Here is a 15583-nt window from a genome sequence, read left to right as displayed (position 1 = left end):
GTCTGACTGCTTTCATTAAACACTTATTTAAAAAATAAAACTCCTTCCTCACATCAACCTTGTGATGTAGTCTTTAATTTTACGAACTGCAAAAACAGGTACAAATATTAGCCTTCCTTGGCCCACAGAGTATATCCAAACTGCTGCTATGACCTGGGTCTAAAATATTCACACACCATCCAGTATTAAGGGTCACAAGTCAAGAGAGGTTTTCTGAGATAATTCTTTTAATTACAACTCATAGAGAAGAAATAACTTTTTATAAATTTATAAACAAAAAACTGAGAAGCTAATACAGAACTGTTTTTTTAAATAAGTTTCCCTCCAAATGAGAGGCTTATAAACTATGCAAATCTATATGTGATTTAAAATGGAAAAAATAAATTATACTTAATGTGCTAGTATAAATAATGGTATCCACGACTGAAAAGTTCTTCACATGGTGTCTGGTGACCACTTGTAGAGGGGAAAGGCATTTTCTCTAGAGTTCAAAGACAAGGTAAAAAGTCTCTGATTTGAAATCAGAATCGGTCTGCCGCTCTGCTAGCCACAGCACGAATATTGCCATAAACCTTTGATGGAGGATTTCCTGCAGGAGAAAATAAAAAAGCTTATCCACACGTATACATACAGATGCTACCATGGAAAATGGTCTGCAACTCTACAAAGGACAGGGACATTTTCCGCTGGATCTACCTTAAATCAACAAAAGAACCATAAAGGAAACCACATAAATATTCTCCAAAGAACATTTTAAATCCTAACAGCCAAAGACCCTAAGTTGTCAAAATGTTTCGAAAAGCAGCCAGTCAGACCTGGGCACAGCTGACCTGGGCACCGCGGTGGATCCCGCACATTTCCCGAGCAAGCGCTACAACCCACAGCTCAGGCCGCAAGTGACCGTACTTCGTGGTTTGAAAATGGGACTAAGTCAGCCAACTAAGATGACTGACTGATGCTGCTCAGCAGCTCCCTTTTGGCTGAACCTAAAACAATGCTGCCTGCTATTCTGGAAGGGCTCCCTAGCGCACCTCATCAGGGGACGCAGCGAGGATGTAAGCAACGTGATCCAATAGACCCTTTCTCTCGGGTTTGCAGATGGAATCCAAGCAAAAATATTCCTGCTTTCTCTCTGGGCCCACATTTGCCAACCCCCAGGAGTTTCTGCTTGCTACCTTTGTCATCACCCTGACCCTAAAGTGACCTGCAAATGCGATCTGAGTTCCTAAATTCCCTGTTCTTTTCTTTCAGAGAAAACAACATAGGACGAAAACTGCTGTTACCCAGGATGAGATTGCAAATAGCCGTTCTTGCCATCTTGATGTTTTGGAAAGAACCAAGGATGTGAACTTTCCTGCAAGAGATACAGTGAGACAGGTTAGCAACAAAAAGCATTTCCTTAACGAAGCCCCATGATCCAGGAACTCTGGAAACTCACGGTAGATACAGATGCCTCAATAAAGGTGGTGGTGATGGTTGCACAACTCTGTAAGTATACCGCAAACCACGCTGAAGGGGAATGATAAGTGCATTGTATCCCAGTAAAAACTTACGAGGGAAAGACATAAAAAATTAAAAAACAAAACTCAGTTCTTGGTGAATAATGGCTCCTATCCACTGAGTGCTCTCCAATACGCTAGGGCTTTACATACACGTTCTCATTTAATCCTCGCATGAGCTTTATCAGGCAGAAGTTATGCCCACTTTACATACGAGGAAACAAGTTAGTGAGAAATCAAAACACCTGTCCGAGATGACGCACTGGCAGAGCTGGGAATATTAAAGTACCCAGATGCAGGTAATACTGTACTTAGTTAAAACATATTTGTATTTTAACTGCAAAGCTTTCTAAAGATAATTTAGGGACTTCCCTGGTGGCGCAGTGGTTAAGAATCCGCCTGCCACTGCAGGGAACACGGGTTCGAGCCCTGCTCCGGGAGGATCCCACATGCTGCAGAGCAACTAAGCCTGTGCGCCACAACTCCTGCACTCTAGAGCCTGCAAGCCACAACTACTAAGCCCACGTGCCTAGAGCCCGTGCTCCACAACAAGAGAAGCCACCGCAATGAGAAGCCCGTTTGCTGCAACTAGAGAAAGCCTGCACGCAGCAACGAAGACCCAACACAGCCAAATATAAATAAATTAAAAGAAATAAAAAAGATTTAAGATTCTCTAAATTTCTTCACTAGTCTCTGGAGATCATCCAGACCTTTTTACTGGGCATTCCTTGCCAAATGCCTCAAATTAGACTGACAACATAGTATTTTGCTTTTCTGAGCCCATCTTCCAAAATACCAGTAAACTTAGTAAACTGACACCAAAATCTTCAGGGGGGACGTCAAACAGAACCCTCTCCCTTCCAAAGGCTCAGGCATTTCTGAAACTGGGGTAAAAACGAGGCTAAAAACAAGAGAATCAGTTGAAGTCTGTTCAGGATGATCCCCAGGTTTCCTTCCCCACTCCGGGCGACCAGGCAACCACCTTACTACCCCTCTGTAACTCTGGTAAAATTAAGGGGTGGGGCTGCTCACTGCAGAAGGTGAAAGCCCTGGGAGCTGGACCAGGGGCACCAGGCACAGTGGAAGTAGGAGCACCATGACGAAAACAGGGGCAATGTCAAGCAAACACCTGCACGATGAGCTGCGAGACTTCCAACTGTCTTCGTAACTGGGCTCCAAGAGTCTGTCAGCAGAGAGACTGGAGAATACTTCTCTGGGGAACCTGGCCTGCTCATTGGGAAAGACCAAAGATACTGACATCAGGGCTTCCCCAAAGAAACAGGCTGGCAATCATCCTAAGTGAAGCCTACAAGCCACCAGCCCCCCACCCCTGGCCCACCCGCAGGCATCCCGAGCCCAGGTTTCTAGTCTGCTCCTTACGGCCCCACCCTTCACATACGACGCCCACACTGAGGAACCAGAATCCGAGGCAAGCTCCCGGTGCAGAAGAGCAGAAGGCACAACCAGCAAGCGGAATGAAGCAGTACAGAAACAGAAACTCCAGGGAGAAAAGAAGAAAAACAAACCAAAATAAACCCCAAAACCAGTGAGATCAGAAAAGCAATTTTCAGGCACTCATGAATTGACAACAGGATGTTAAGAAAACTGAATAGAAGGATTAGAAGACTAAGTTGCAGGAAGGAATTCTGAATGAGAATGATTTACAATAGATTTGTATACTCGGCCAGAATAGAAGACATCTTCCCAACCAGGTCTCACAAAATGTCCTTCCTGTGCTAAGCGAGCTCCAGGACTACCTACACCACCAAAACAAGGAGGACGCAGGACAAAGAATCCAAGAACCGAGGGATTCAAACACCGAAGGGGCAATGGTGAAAGAAGGAGCCGGGATGGCAACTGTGTGCCAGGCAGAGGGTAGCAGTGCTTCTGGAACAGAAGGCTCCAGGAGAGATTTCTAAAATGTCTGATGCATCTGAGTCCACCAAGCGGAGATACAGACAATGTATGGCTTTCTATTCAATTAGTACGCTGAAATATTGAGAAAGCACACAGAAACATAAGAATTATTTCTTCATGTGACAACAAAGTTGCAGAGGACAGATAAAGTAACCACAGTACACCACCTGGCTCAGCTGTTAATACCCTGAGCACCGATTTCATGCTCAGGTAATACTGAGCTTGAGTCGAACCAAACCCACAGTGTAAAGGGAGGGGCAAGCAAACGGGAGCGCTGGAAAGGTTGAGCATGTGGGCGGAGGTGGGGAAGTCCAAAAGAGGAATCTTCATCTTTCACAGGAGAAAAGCAACAGTGAATCTGAGGGGGGAAAATTAAGCTGCTATACAAAGATATTTGGAAATACAGAGGAAAAATAATTTTTACAAGTTAACTAGCTGAACTTGAAGACTTGAAATTTCCTCCCTCAGAGGAGGGGGAAATGGAAGCAGACAGGAGGAATTATTTTAAAGTACGTGTACGTGTAACTTCGATAAAAACAATATTCTGTGAAGTACAGCATGAAAGATGAGGAGATACAGAAGCAAGGATACATACAGTGTGAGTAGTTTTGCTGCTAAAACAACCAAAGCAATGGGGCAGTGGTTGGAATGGCATACAGGTCCCAGGACATATAGGTCACATTCTTTCCCATTTGATATCCTGAATGTATCTGGAACAAATGGTTTTCAGTTTTATATTTTGTTCACATCCTACTATGATCTTTGCCAGGTTTTCAGCAACTCATCAAAAATAACATTTATGGGTACATAACAGTCCATCTTATGGCTGTATCACAACTAATATAAATTGTTGAACATGTGGATTCCAATTAGCCTATTTACAGCAAAAACTGCAAGGCAGTACATTTCTTTGCCAGTACTTGGCACTGAAAAAAAACCTACTACTAACCCCCAACAAAATGGAGAAACTTGAAACAACATGCTAATTAAAAGAAGCCATATATCAAAGACTACATATTGTGTATTTCCACCTATATGAATTCCGAGAAAAGGCAAAACCATAGTGACAGAAAGGAGATGAATGATTGCCTGGGAATTGGGAGGGGCTGCAAAGATGCACAAGGAACTTTTGGGTTGATGGAAATGAGCACAGTGGGATCACAGGACTGCAGAGTATTTGCCAAAAACCCATTGAATTATATACCTAAAACAGGTGACTTTAATTGTATGTAAACCACACTGTAATACAGCTGTTTAAAAAATTAGTTCAATGAGTAAATTTTAAGTTAACCCTTAGAAATACAGATACATTTATAAATTATAAACTTAATATGATGCGTTAACCATAATTGGACTAGCAAATCAGTTACATTTTAAAATTTCTAAATTAACAAAAACTTTTAGGGCTGTTTATGATATTTTAAAGCGTGGTAAACATTTCAATTTTTGAAATTTCTAGTTCAAAAGAGTTTTTCCCATGGCTCCGTGGTCCCAACTCCAGGCTCAAGTCATAAAAGGTCAAAATTATAACACACCTGTCTTCAGGTAAACAGGGCCACCAATATAGTGTTACCAGTTTTCTATTTACAGTATAAAAAATAGTCTAAAATTCAGATTCGAAAATAATGGTGAGCCCTTTGGTTCAGAGCAAAGATGAGATGGTTTTAAATAAAATTATTTCTGGATTTAGCAGTAGGCAGGTCCCTCCTCCTCTCAGTCAACTGCTTCGTTTCCCAACTTCACGGCATTATATAATCTCTGCGCCATCTGCCAGTAACCCCAAACTGGCAACAGAGCGGCTTCAACCTCCGGCAGGGAAGGGTAATCCCAGCTTGACTTCCTGCACCCTTATTTTAAGCCTGTATCACCTTATTGATGTTCACGTATAACTGCTCTCTAGTTTTCCCCACAATGTGCAATGCTCACCTTCCTTTTATGAAAGGCCTTTATATATACGTGCATGTGTGTGTATATACATTTATGTTTTTCTTTCTTAAAGGAAAGCCTCACGATGGCATTCAACACACCTACTCCTTGCTCTCCTCTACTGATTTAATAGATTCTCCTGAGATACTACTTCAATCTTCACCTGTCATATAATTTCTTTTAACAGTGATTCTAAACATTTCCTTCATTACTAATTGAGAAAAAAGCTATAATATCTAAGATTTTCTCAACTAAATCTGTTTTCAAAGTAGATAACTATTGATCCAGAACCATATCCTGACAAAGATTTAGTGGCTACATTATACGTAAAATACAATCTTTATCACTTCTGGAAACCAGCAAACGATCAACTATAAACTATGATAATAATTTTCTCAAGATCACATACTTACACATCAGCCAGAACTATCCGCGTCCGTGTCACGTTCTCGATGGTGAATTTGGTTTTTCCTCCTTTGCCGGCGATTCTTCCTATTGCCCTCGACAGGTGGTCTCCCTTTAAGGGCTTAACTAAATGAGAAAAGCAAGACCTCAGGAGGGAAGCCATCCCAGCATCACCCACTTCCATGGGAAGTTTAATCATTAGCCAAAGTTCCCTACTGAAAGGCATAAAACACGCATTTTTGAAAAAGCTGCTAATAACACAACTCAACTGATGTGACTGGAAAGCTGAGACTCAGGTACAAGACAAAGCAATAGAAAAGTACCATCCAGTAGTTCATATGAAAAGACCACCATACACTCACCATCTGTAATTTCAAAAGACTCTAGGAAGAGGTCATCCAACCTAATGAGGGCAAGTGCGTCCTGCAATACAGAAATACACTGTGAAGCTCTTCCATTCAGGCACCTGCGAATGAGTGTTAAGCTAACTCTCATAAACTGTAGAACTACAACACTCAAAAAACAAAACAAAAAAAAGCCCAGATCCATCAAAACGGTCATCTGGCGTATTTTCCGAGCCCCCATTTCAGATATCATGAAATCACTCACCTCTACCTGAAACCCAAGAAGAAAGGCTTTCACAAAATCAGCTGCTTTTGTCAGAGCGCTAACATCTTTGGTTTCTTTACAAGTCTGTTAGAAGAAAAAAAAAAAAAAAGGTGTGGCTACGGAGCACAAATTACAGCTCGGAATGAAAAAGATAATATTCTAACAAACTACTAGGACTGACCTTTCCAATTATTATAATTTCCTTCGCTACCACCCTTCCTCTATATATTCTCTATGACCCAGTTTTTGGTAAGTACCGTGTTTAATTTTCAAAACAAAACTTTGCTAACTCCAGAACTGGGCAGTGCCCCCCAAAGACTGTCAAATGACTTACTGTACTCCAAGGCTGATCTGACTCTGGAGTTACCAGCAAGATTCCTCCAATGGCTCCCATTCTGAAGGACCTCCATCCTCGGCCCATCCCACCCAAGCTGGTCCTCTTCTCTTCTCCTTCAATGCAGTCTCCCTGGGAGTCCTGATCTAATCTCCCGACTTCAACCATCATTCCTGTGCTGATTTTTCTTTCCCAAAGCAACAACTCTAGTACTAATTACCAAGAATGGTTTAAGCAGGGGATCCTGCCCTCAAAGAGTTTATTCCATAATCACAGATACAGGTGCTATTCATAAAATGCCCATCCCTGTAAATGATGTGTACTACAAAGGTGCTTGACACACTATAGCTCTAATCTTCATGTCAACCTAAATTTAAGTAAGATAAATACTTTTGTATTTGAGGAAACTCAAGTACCAAAAAGTAAAAAAATAAGGTTTGAACACAGATCTGATTCCAAAACCATCATTTCTCCTCCCCCACACAGACTCACAACTGAGTTGAGGAGACCACATATTTAACAAATTTGAAACCATACAGGGTTGTGTAATGGCACATATAAAACTAGATCCCAGTCGCAATTCTATATGTGACTTCAGGCAAGTCCCATGAATGCTCTAGGTCTTAAGTTTTCTCATTTGTAAAATAAGGAGGTTGGAATGGAAGAGTCCCTACTAGCACTGATGACTTTGGCCAAGAAACTCCTTGGCAAGTTTCCTCACATCTGTTAGATGGGGTACGTCATCTACCTCATAGGGCTGTCCTGAAGACCAAAATGATGTAGTGCCTGCCAAACCACTGCTATGTGTCTGGCACAAAGCAGTATCAACAAATGTGCTGCAATTCATAAGACAGTTAAGCACAATAAACGTTTAGGCCCTGAAGACAAGACTGAAAAATGGACTGACGGTAAAGGAGAAAGAACTTGAGCTAGACCCTGAAAGATGATGAAACTGAGGAAGAAAAAGGGAGTAGGGAGGAGAGGGCCTTCAGAGAGCAAATCCATCCATAATGATGGACAGAAAAAATGTTCAAAGAGATGGTGAGAGAACTTGGGAATGAGACTCCTACTTGAAAGGCAAATTCAGTCAATAACTTTTATCTTTCAGAATTACTGAAGATACCAAGATATCAATAAAACCAGTGTGGTCTGAAAATTAATCTGGCTCTGGCATAGAGGATGGAGTGGTGAAAGGAGGTTTAAAGCAATGAGGTAAAGGACACTTATAAGCAAACAAGAGGTTTTGGCAGAAAGCCATAAAAACCTGAATGAAAGTGCCAATACTGTCAAGTTCTGTATTTTAAACTTTGCCAACTATTTAGACCGGTACCTCTCTGCTTTATTCCATTATTCTAGTCCTTCAACAGAGATGAGTCTATACCAGTCCTGATAATGAATCGTTAAAAAGGAAGATATAATTACTTTTGGTCACTCATTTTGATACAAAATTGGCACCCTGAAAAAATCCCCCCCGGCTTCCCTGATGGCACAGTGGTTAGGAATCTGCCTGCCAGTGCAGGGGACACGGGTTCGAGCCCTGGTCTGGGAAGATCCCACATGCCACGCAGCAACTAAGCCCGTGCACCACAACTACTGAGCCTGCGCTCTAGAGCCCGTGAGCCATAACTACTGAGCCCGTGTGCCACAACTACTGAGCCCATGCGCCACAACTACTGAAGCTGGCGCGCCTAGAGCCCGTGCTCCCCAACAAGAGAAGCCACCACAGTGAGAAGCCCGCGCACTGCAACGAAGAGTAGCCCCCGCTCGTTGCAACTAGAGAAAGTCTGCATGCAGCAACGAAGACCCAACACAGCCAAAAATAAATAAATAAATAATTTTTAAAAAAAGACAAAATACCCCAAAGTTTACTACTTTTATTTGTCTAACTCCTAGACTGACATCATGGAATGAACAAGTGAATAAGTAAATAAACACATTTATACACAATTTACACTTAATACTTTCTTTTTCAAAAAAATACCACTAAAATATATAGCACCTGTACTGCAGCAAATACTTTGGTTCTTATTTAAATACTTCTGAAACATGACAACCTCTTTACTAAGCCTTTTCTCAATTAAAAGTATTCTAAGACACAGCTGGTATTTTAGTATCATTTCAGACTGAAATTATGAGTTCAACTAATAATTGTGTTGTATGCAAATTTTGAAGGTATTTGAGAGGTTCAAACACTAAAATATATTAGAAAACTGGAAGAAAATCATTCAACAAAATAAGCCTCATTAAGGAAAGTCTATTCATGCCTTTTCATCCCCGCAGAAAAGAGAAACCGCAGTATATTTGAAAATAGTTAATATTATCCTCACCCTGATTTCTATATTCCTCGATTTCAAGTTAAAGCGTATCTGAAGTCCCAAATGCTCCACAATAGGTGTAAATATCTTCATCCAGTTCTCTTTTAAGGGAGTATATCTGTTAGCTGGGACTGGAATTTTTCTGGTTTCTTCTTTCCCACCCTATGATACAAGAAAACACAACTCAGGAGTTATCTGGAGGAACAGGGGGTGGGTGGAGATATGAAACAACAGCTGATTATCAAAAAGACCCCTTTAACTGGACGAATTAAACATCAAGAGAGTCACCTCTCTAAGAGCTTCACGCCAGAAGAAGCTTCAACATCACCCAGAGGCCACCGTCCTGACCCGCCTGTGGCCCCTGCCCCGTTCCTGTCCCTCGGTCCCCGCCAGTACCAGAAACCCGTCCCCGGAGAGGGGCGGGAAGACGGGCCTCTTGGCAGGCCGGGCCTCCTCGGTGTCCATGCGGGACGCGTCCCCGCCCTCCTCCGGTGCGGACAGCTGCTCAGCCTGCCGTTTCTTCGCCCGCCGGCCACCTTTTCGGGTGACCTGGGTGAAGCCGGCCTCGGCCAAGGGACTCTGCGCCTCCATCTCGGTTTGCATCCTCAAGAAACTCCAGCGGAAGCTTGCTGCTCGAACACGTGCTGGGCTGCACGGCGCAGGCGCGCCTCGCAGGACCCAGCCTTCGCCAACCAGCCCTAGGGCTCCGCCCCCTTTCCTAAGAAGTCCCATGCAGGGGACCTGGAGCAGGAGTTTGTGTGTGTGTTTGTTGGGAAGAGGGAAGGGCTGTCCTAAAATATGACTGATTCTTATGGTCGCCCTCTGCCCCGCCGCTCGCAGCCAAAACTTTTGTAATCGCTAATCTGTATATGTACGAAAGGTAAAAGGTAAAGGCATAAACTAGTCTGTGTTGTTGGTGAAGAAAAATCTTCTGTGCCTTCAGTAGAGCATCCGGCATTATCTGAGACACCTAAAACCAACTTGCTAGGGCGTCTGGGGGCGCGTACGGCAAGCGGGAGGGACAAACTATCCTTGACGTTTGGAGTCTGGTTTCCAGGTTAGTGTTTTGTCAGGGTTTGTCGGCAGTGTGCCTGTTGGTGGAGGCGAAATCAATCGGCTGGACCATGTCGGCCTTCGAGAAGCCTCAGATCATCACCCATATCCAGAAGGGCCTCAATTACACGGTGTTTGACTGTAAGTGGGTGCCCTGCAGCGCCAAATTTGTGACCATGGGCAACTTCGCACGCGGCACTGGCGTCATTCAACTGTATGAGATCCAGCAGGGGGACCTAAAGCTGCTTCGGGAGGTAGGTGCCAGCTCGAGACTGCCCAGTTCCAAGATCTGGGACTAACGTTGGGGGGAGAGTGCGGATCTTGGGGGTCGGGGGGTCTGTATTCCTTTTGGCCAAAGCGTTTGCTCAACGTCCCCCCAAAGCTCCGCTCGAGCTGCGCGGGAGAAGCTAAGCTGACCGAGATTGAGGAATACTTCAGAGGCAAAACGATTTGGTTGGAGACTTGAATACTCGTTGGGCTAGTTCATCCGCGCGCCGCGGGTCCCTTCCTCCAGCCACCCCAGAGCCACTCTCCCAGTCTAGCGCGAGGCCCGTGGAAGTGACGTAACGACTTCCTGTTTAAATTCGAGGCCCTTCTGGGCAGTGCGCAGTGGTTTGTCGAGAGTCTCTTAATAGGTGCAAGTTAGTAAAATGCTTTTTCAGACAAGCAGAGCCAAAGCAGGCACTGGACTGCCTGCTATGTAATTGGAGGAGACAATCTAACAACAATTATTCATTCAACAAGTATCAGCTGATTGCCTGGTATGCCCAGGCATGTAAATCACAACGTCCCCGATATCATGGACTTTATTTTCTAGTGGGAGAGAGAATCAGTTAAAGAATCAAACCAATGATACATAAAACACAAACCGAGATGAATTATCTAATCTAAAGGAACACGGTTCTTTGAGAGTAAGCAAAAACAAAAACTAAAAAACAGATTTGGGTTGAGTAGAAGCTAACTAGGCCAAATTAGGAGTAGAGGATAGTTCCAGAGGAAGCAGCTCAGCGATGGGAGACACATTTATCTCCTTCAGAAACAAAAAGAGTAGTAAGCAGGGACCAGACGTTGCAAGAGCTGTAGGTCATTTAAAAGATTTATGCCTTTTTTTGTAAGAAAAATGGGACATCACTGAAGGGCTTTAAGCAGGGTGTGGCACGATCAGGTTTACAAGTTGTGTAAAAGATTACTAGTGAAAGAATTGGAGAATAACTATATTAAATAACACTTTTATACCTGTTTACAGTTTTTAAAATGCCTTTATTTGGGTTGCCTGAAAAAAAAAAGATCAGTCATACTCAGATGTTTAGAGTCCTAATAGACTGCAGGGAAGTCTGTAACTCCAGGGGCCAAAAGCTGTGGAATCTGCTTGGAGGAGTTAGGGCTTTTAGGGCTTAAACTGGTAGGTAAAGGATGAATACACTTTCAGTAGGAAGGATTACATTAGAAGGTACATAAGGTTCATCCCACTTTAAATTTCTACGAATGCCGCTTTTCTTGTTCAGTTTGTCTTCTCTGGCCAGGCACTCTACTCCTAAACATGGCTTGTTCTTTTCTACCTTTCCTTATGTTGTTCATCACTTAGTCCCCAGTCAACACAAAGTAACTTTTCTTTACATTGCATTCCTATGGTACTTATTATCTGTGCCAGAAATATATCATTCTGTCCCATGTATCTCTAATTAGATTGTAAGCTCCCGGAGAGTAAGGACAGTAGTTCTTTCTTTCATGTGTTATGTAAGAAGCAGCCACTCAATAAATTACTTGTTAAAAGAATGAGTAAATTTATGTCTGTAAAAAGATATAACTTGGGACATTTAAATATTGGTTTATTGATCATTAATCACTTGGGGTCAGGAGTTGGAACAAATAAGAAACATTGGAATTGCAGAAAGAAAAGTGAATTATTAGGAACAAATACTAGTCAAAGCTTAACCAGAGAGTATCTATAGACTCCTGACTTCTTTTTATAAGGCTGTATGACTTGGGTACATTTCAGGAATACGCTTGTTCTGTAAGAGAAACAGTGCTCTTTGTCTATTCTAGAGATTCTGGAAGATTCTAGCAGGTTTTTTTTTTTTTTAATAACTTTGCTTTTTAATGAAAGTAATGTGTGTTCATGATAGAATATACCAAAAATATAGATAGGAAAAAGGAGAAAAGTAATGTCACCCATCTCAACACTAGGAGTAACCACTTTTTATATTTTTGCCTGTATCCTTTGGCTCTTTTCTTTTTCTACCATAAACTGTCCATTGAGAACCTGTCATTTCAAGGTACTATGCTAAAGAAGAACCAAAGATATTTGAAAGGTGAGTCCCTCCTCCTAAAGAACCTACTGTGTAAAGAGAGGATAAAACAATGCACAAACAAATTTGAGAGCTTACATTGTATTTAGCTGTGATGATGCAGTGGAAGGAATATAGGTTAAATACAATCTCAGCGATTCTCAACTCTTACTGTGCATCAGGATCACCCGAATGTGTATTGCTGCTATTGTGGGGTGTGTGTGTGTGTGTGTGTCTGTGTGTCTGTCTGTGTGTTTTAAAATATTCGTGCCTTGGTCCCACCCCTAGAAATTCTGATGCACTGGGACTCTCGCCTCTAGACTAGAGTGAGTCCCGGACATCGGTTTTTTGTTTTTGTTTTGTTTTTTTTACATCGGTATTTTTTAAACGTCCACCAGGTGATTCTAATAAGTACTAGGGTTGACTGTCATTGGGCCAGATGAATTATTTGTTAAAATATTAGGAACCGTACTTGATTATATCCTTGTAGAATTCATGCCTCGTCCAAGATAAAATGAAGGAAGCAAATGGGTATTTGTTGGTGCCTCCTTATCTTGTTACTAAGCAGATAGATAGGGAGTGAAGGCAGGGCCTTCTTATATAGTTAAGCAGTTTGTTGAAGTGCACACAGGTGTCTGGCCAAGGGTTCAAGAGAGAGCTGTAATCCATCTCTGTCTCTCATCAAGCCTTGCGTGTGTGAGACTTCCCTCAGCCCATAGCGGGCACCTGTTTTTCTAATTGGCCCAAAGGACTAGGGGTGGCCCTGCAAAGTGGAATCACAGTTGGGGTTGGTTACACTTTAAAAATTAGTAATAGGCTAATAAAGTTCTGCTTTTTTAGCCCCTGTGCAGCAGAGTTCACTGCTTGTTAACATTTGGGTGACTAAACCTTTTAACGTTAATTAAGTGGTGCCAGGATGTGGCGGAGGAGACACTGACAAGCTGTACTAGACCCACCCACAGACAGAACAAAAATAGCTCTGCTGGGAATTATGGATCCTGGGCTTCCTTAGTCAGGTTAACTTATTAGAGCAAAGAGAACCAACAGCTAGGTCAAATATGCTCATCACTGATGGTCATTTTCAGTATCACATGGCAAAAGTTAATATATACTAATTTTCTTTGTGGGACAAATTTCGCAAAATAGATCTTTATTTTTTTTAACCAGTTTTCCAGCAAGAAAAGTTTTAAGTGTTTGCTGAATTCTTTGCATCTTTCCTTTTCCAAAGGTAAAAGATTTAACAGGGACAGGGAGGGGGCCCTTTTATGAACTATAAAAAAATTAGCTTCATTCCAATGTCCTCTTAATTTAGCTACTATTATGATTTCCATGAATGTCTAAGGAAAGAGCAAACACCTCTGCTTTTTTAAGTCCACTTGCCAGCATAGCTCAGCCTTTCTGAGCAAAGTGCAGCCCTCGCTGCAGTACAGATGAAAGATGCTTATACATGTGAGTTTATTTTTCAGTAGGTTTCTATATTTTGAGTTTAATTTGATTCTTGCAGAACAGACCACTAGTACCTATAAATCTTTGATATAAGTATACAAGGATAAAAGAGATTTGATTTAAGGATGAATCAGGATACATACACATACATACATACATGTCATTTATTTTATAAAGACATGTATACACTACGAAACGTAAGGTAGATAGCTAGTGGGAAGCAGCCACATAGCACAGGGAGATCAGCTCGGTGCTTGTGACCGCCTGGAGGGGTGGGATAGGGAGGGTGGGAGGGAGGGAGACGCAAGAGGGAAGAGATATGGGAACATATGTATATGTATAACTGATTCACTTTGTTATAAAGCAGAAACTAACACACCATTGTAAAGCAATTATACCCCAATAAAGATGTTTAAAAAAAAATAAATAAATAAAGACATGAATGAAGGTAAAACCAAAGGACACAAATCTGAAAGTAGGTTTAATTCAGGCCTCATTTACTTCACCAGTCTAGTTCAGGATTGGAACATCTCTTTGGTACTTCTGATGACTCAGGTTGACAGAATGGGGGCTACATAAGAAAATGTTTATTTAATTGATTTACATACAGGCCTGGAGACAACGTAGTTTAGTAGAAGGAGCTTGGAATCTACTTGGCTCTGGGGACCTTGGGCAAGTCACTTAGTCCTCCGAGCCTGTCCCTCATCTGGAAAGGGGTGTCTCAAACACTTAGTTTGCAGTTGCATGTGTTAGAAAGAGAAAGGATGGTCTAGTACAGAAAAGCATCCAGAATAGTGTCTGATACATTAGTGTTCCATGTATGGATGCCATTTTCATTATTGCATATAAACAACACCGGAAACTGTACAGTCTGTCAGGTGAAAACATGGTGGGAGAAATAGGAACATGACCTCTGACAGTGGTTTCTCTCTCCCCAGCGCTAGGACTGAGGGATTAATCCATGTTCATTTATACTTTCATTTAACAAATGTTGAGCACCATCTACATGTTGAACAAGTTGGGCACAGCCCCGTTCCCCTGGTACTCATTCTAGAAAGGGAGGAGATAGGTAATTGAATGAATAAAAGAATTTTGTTGATAAGTGAAATGAAGATTAAAGAGAGCGGCAAGTGATAGTGATTTGGGGGTTTCACTTCAGATTTGGAAGGGTAGGGAAGGCCTCTTAGAGGTGGTGACATTTAAACTGAAATCTGAGTTGGGAGAGGACATGATGACCTGAGGGAAGAGCAGTCCGGGCAGTGGGAACAGTAAATGCAAATTCCCTGAGATAGAAATGACTTCAGTGAATCTGAAGAACAAAAAGCCGCAGGTGTGGCTGGAGTGTGGAAGGGGAGAAGCAGGAAATGAGGTCAAAGAGACAGGCAAGGTCAGACTTCAAAGGGCTTTGTACATTTTATATACCACAGGCCTTGGTACTACTCTTGTGAGTCTGTGCCTCTAAATGTAGATACATGTTGTTTCATTTCATTCATTGTATTTGCAATAAAACCCACTTTTCGAATCTGCGATGACAAATGTGAAACTAGTATAGGGCCCATCATGTAATGGAATGGTTCCCAGTTTGGTTTCTCCTAAGGTAGTGATTCTCAGATGTGTTCAGGTGTCAGAACATCTGGACATTATGGTGCTGTTTTTAGAACACCATGAAATATTGCAATGATCATTTCCATCTCTGCACAAGGAAGGGTTTTCCCAGTAGAAAAATCTGACTATATTATACATACTCTGATCTTTAGATCACAAGAAGTAACCATACATAAAATTTTTAAT

At 42.1% G+C, this 15583-nt stretch overlaps 1 protein-coding gene across 1 annotated transcript in view; it reads left to right on the top strand.

The window, feature by feature from the left end:
• The window catches only part of DNAAF10 (dynein axonemal assembly factor 10), a 94712-nt gene that overhangs the window by 57741 nt on the left and 21388 nt on the right, over positions 1–15583 (top strand). Inside the window, 4 exon segments of the mRNA XM_024741621.1 lie at positions 9421–9684; positions 9687–9793; positions 9899–10076; positions 10079–10312. Of these exon segments, the coding sequence (XP_024597389.1) occupies positions 9421–9684; positions 9687–9793; positions 9899–10076; positions 10079–10312 (783 nt within the window).

This window comes from Neophocaena asiaeorientalis, unplaced genomic scaffold, assembly GCF_003031525.2.
Source record: "Neophocaena asiaeorientalis asiaeorientalis breed wild unplaced genomic scaffold, Neophocaena_asiaeorientalis_V1.1 scaffold381, whole genome shotgun sequence".
In the NCBI taxonomy this organism is placed as follows: domain Eukaryota; kingdom Metazoa; phylum Chordata; class Mammalia; order Artiodactyla; family Phocoenidae; genus Neophocaena; species Neophocaena asiaeorientalis.
The sequence above is the reverse complement of the archived record's forward strand: the minus strand, read 5'-3'. Positions and strand labels throughout refer to the sequence as shown.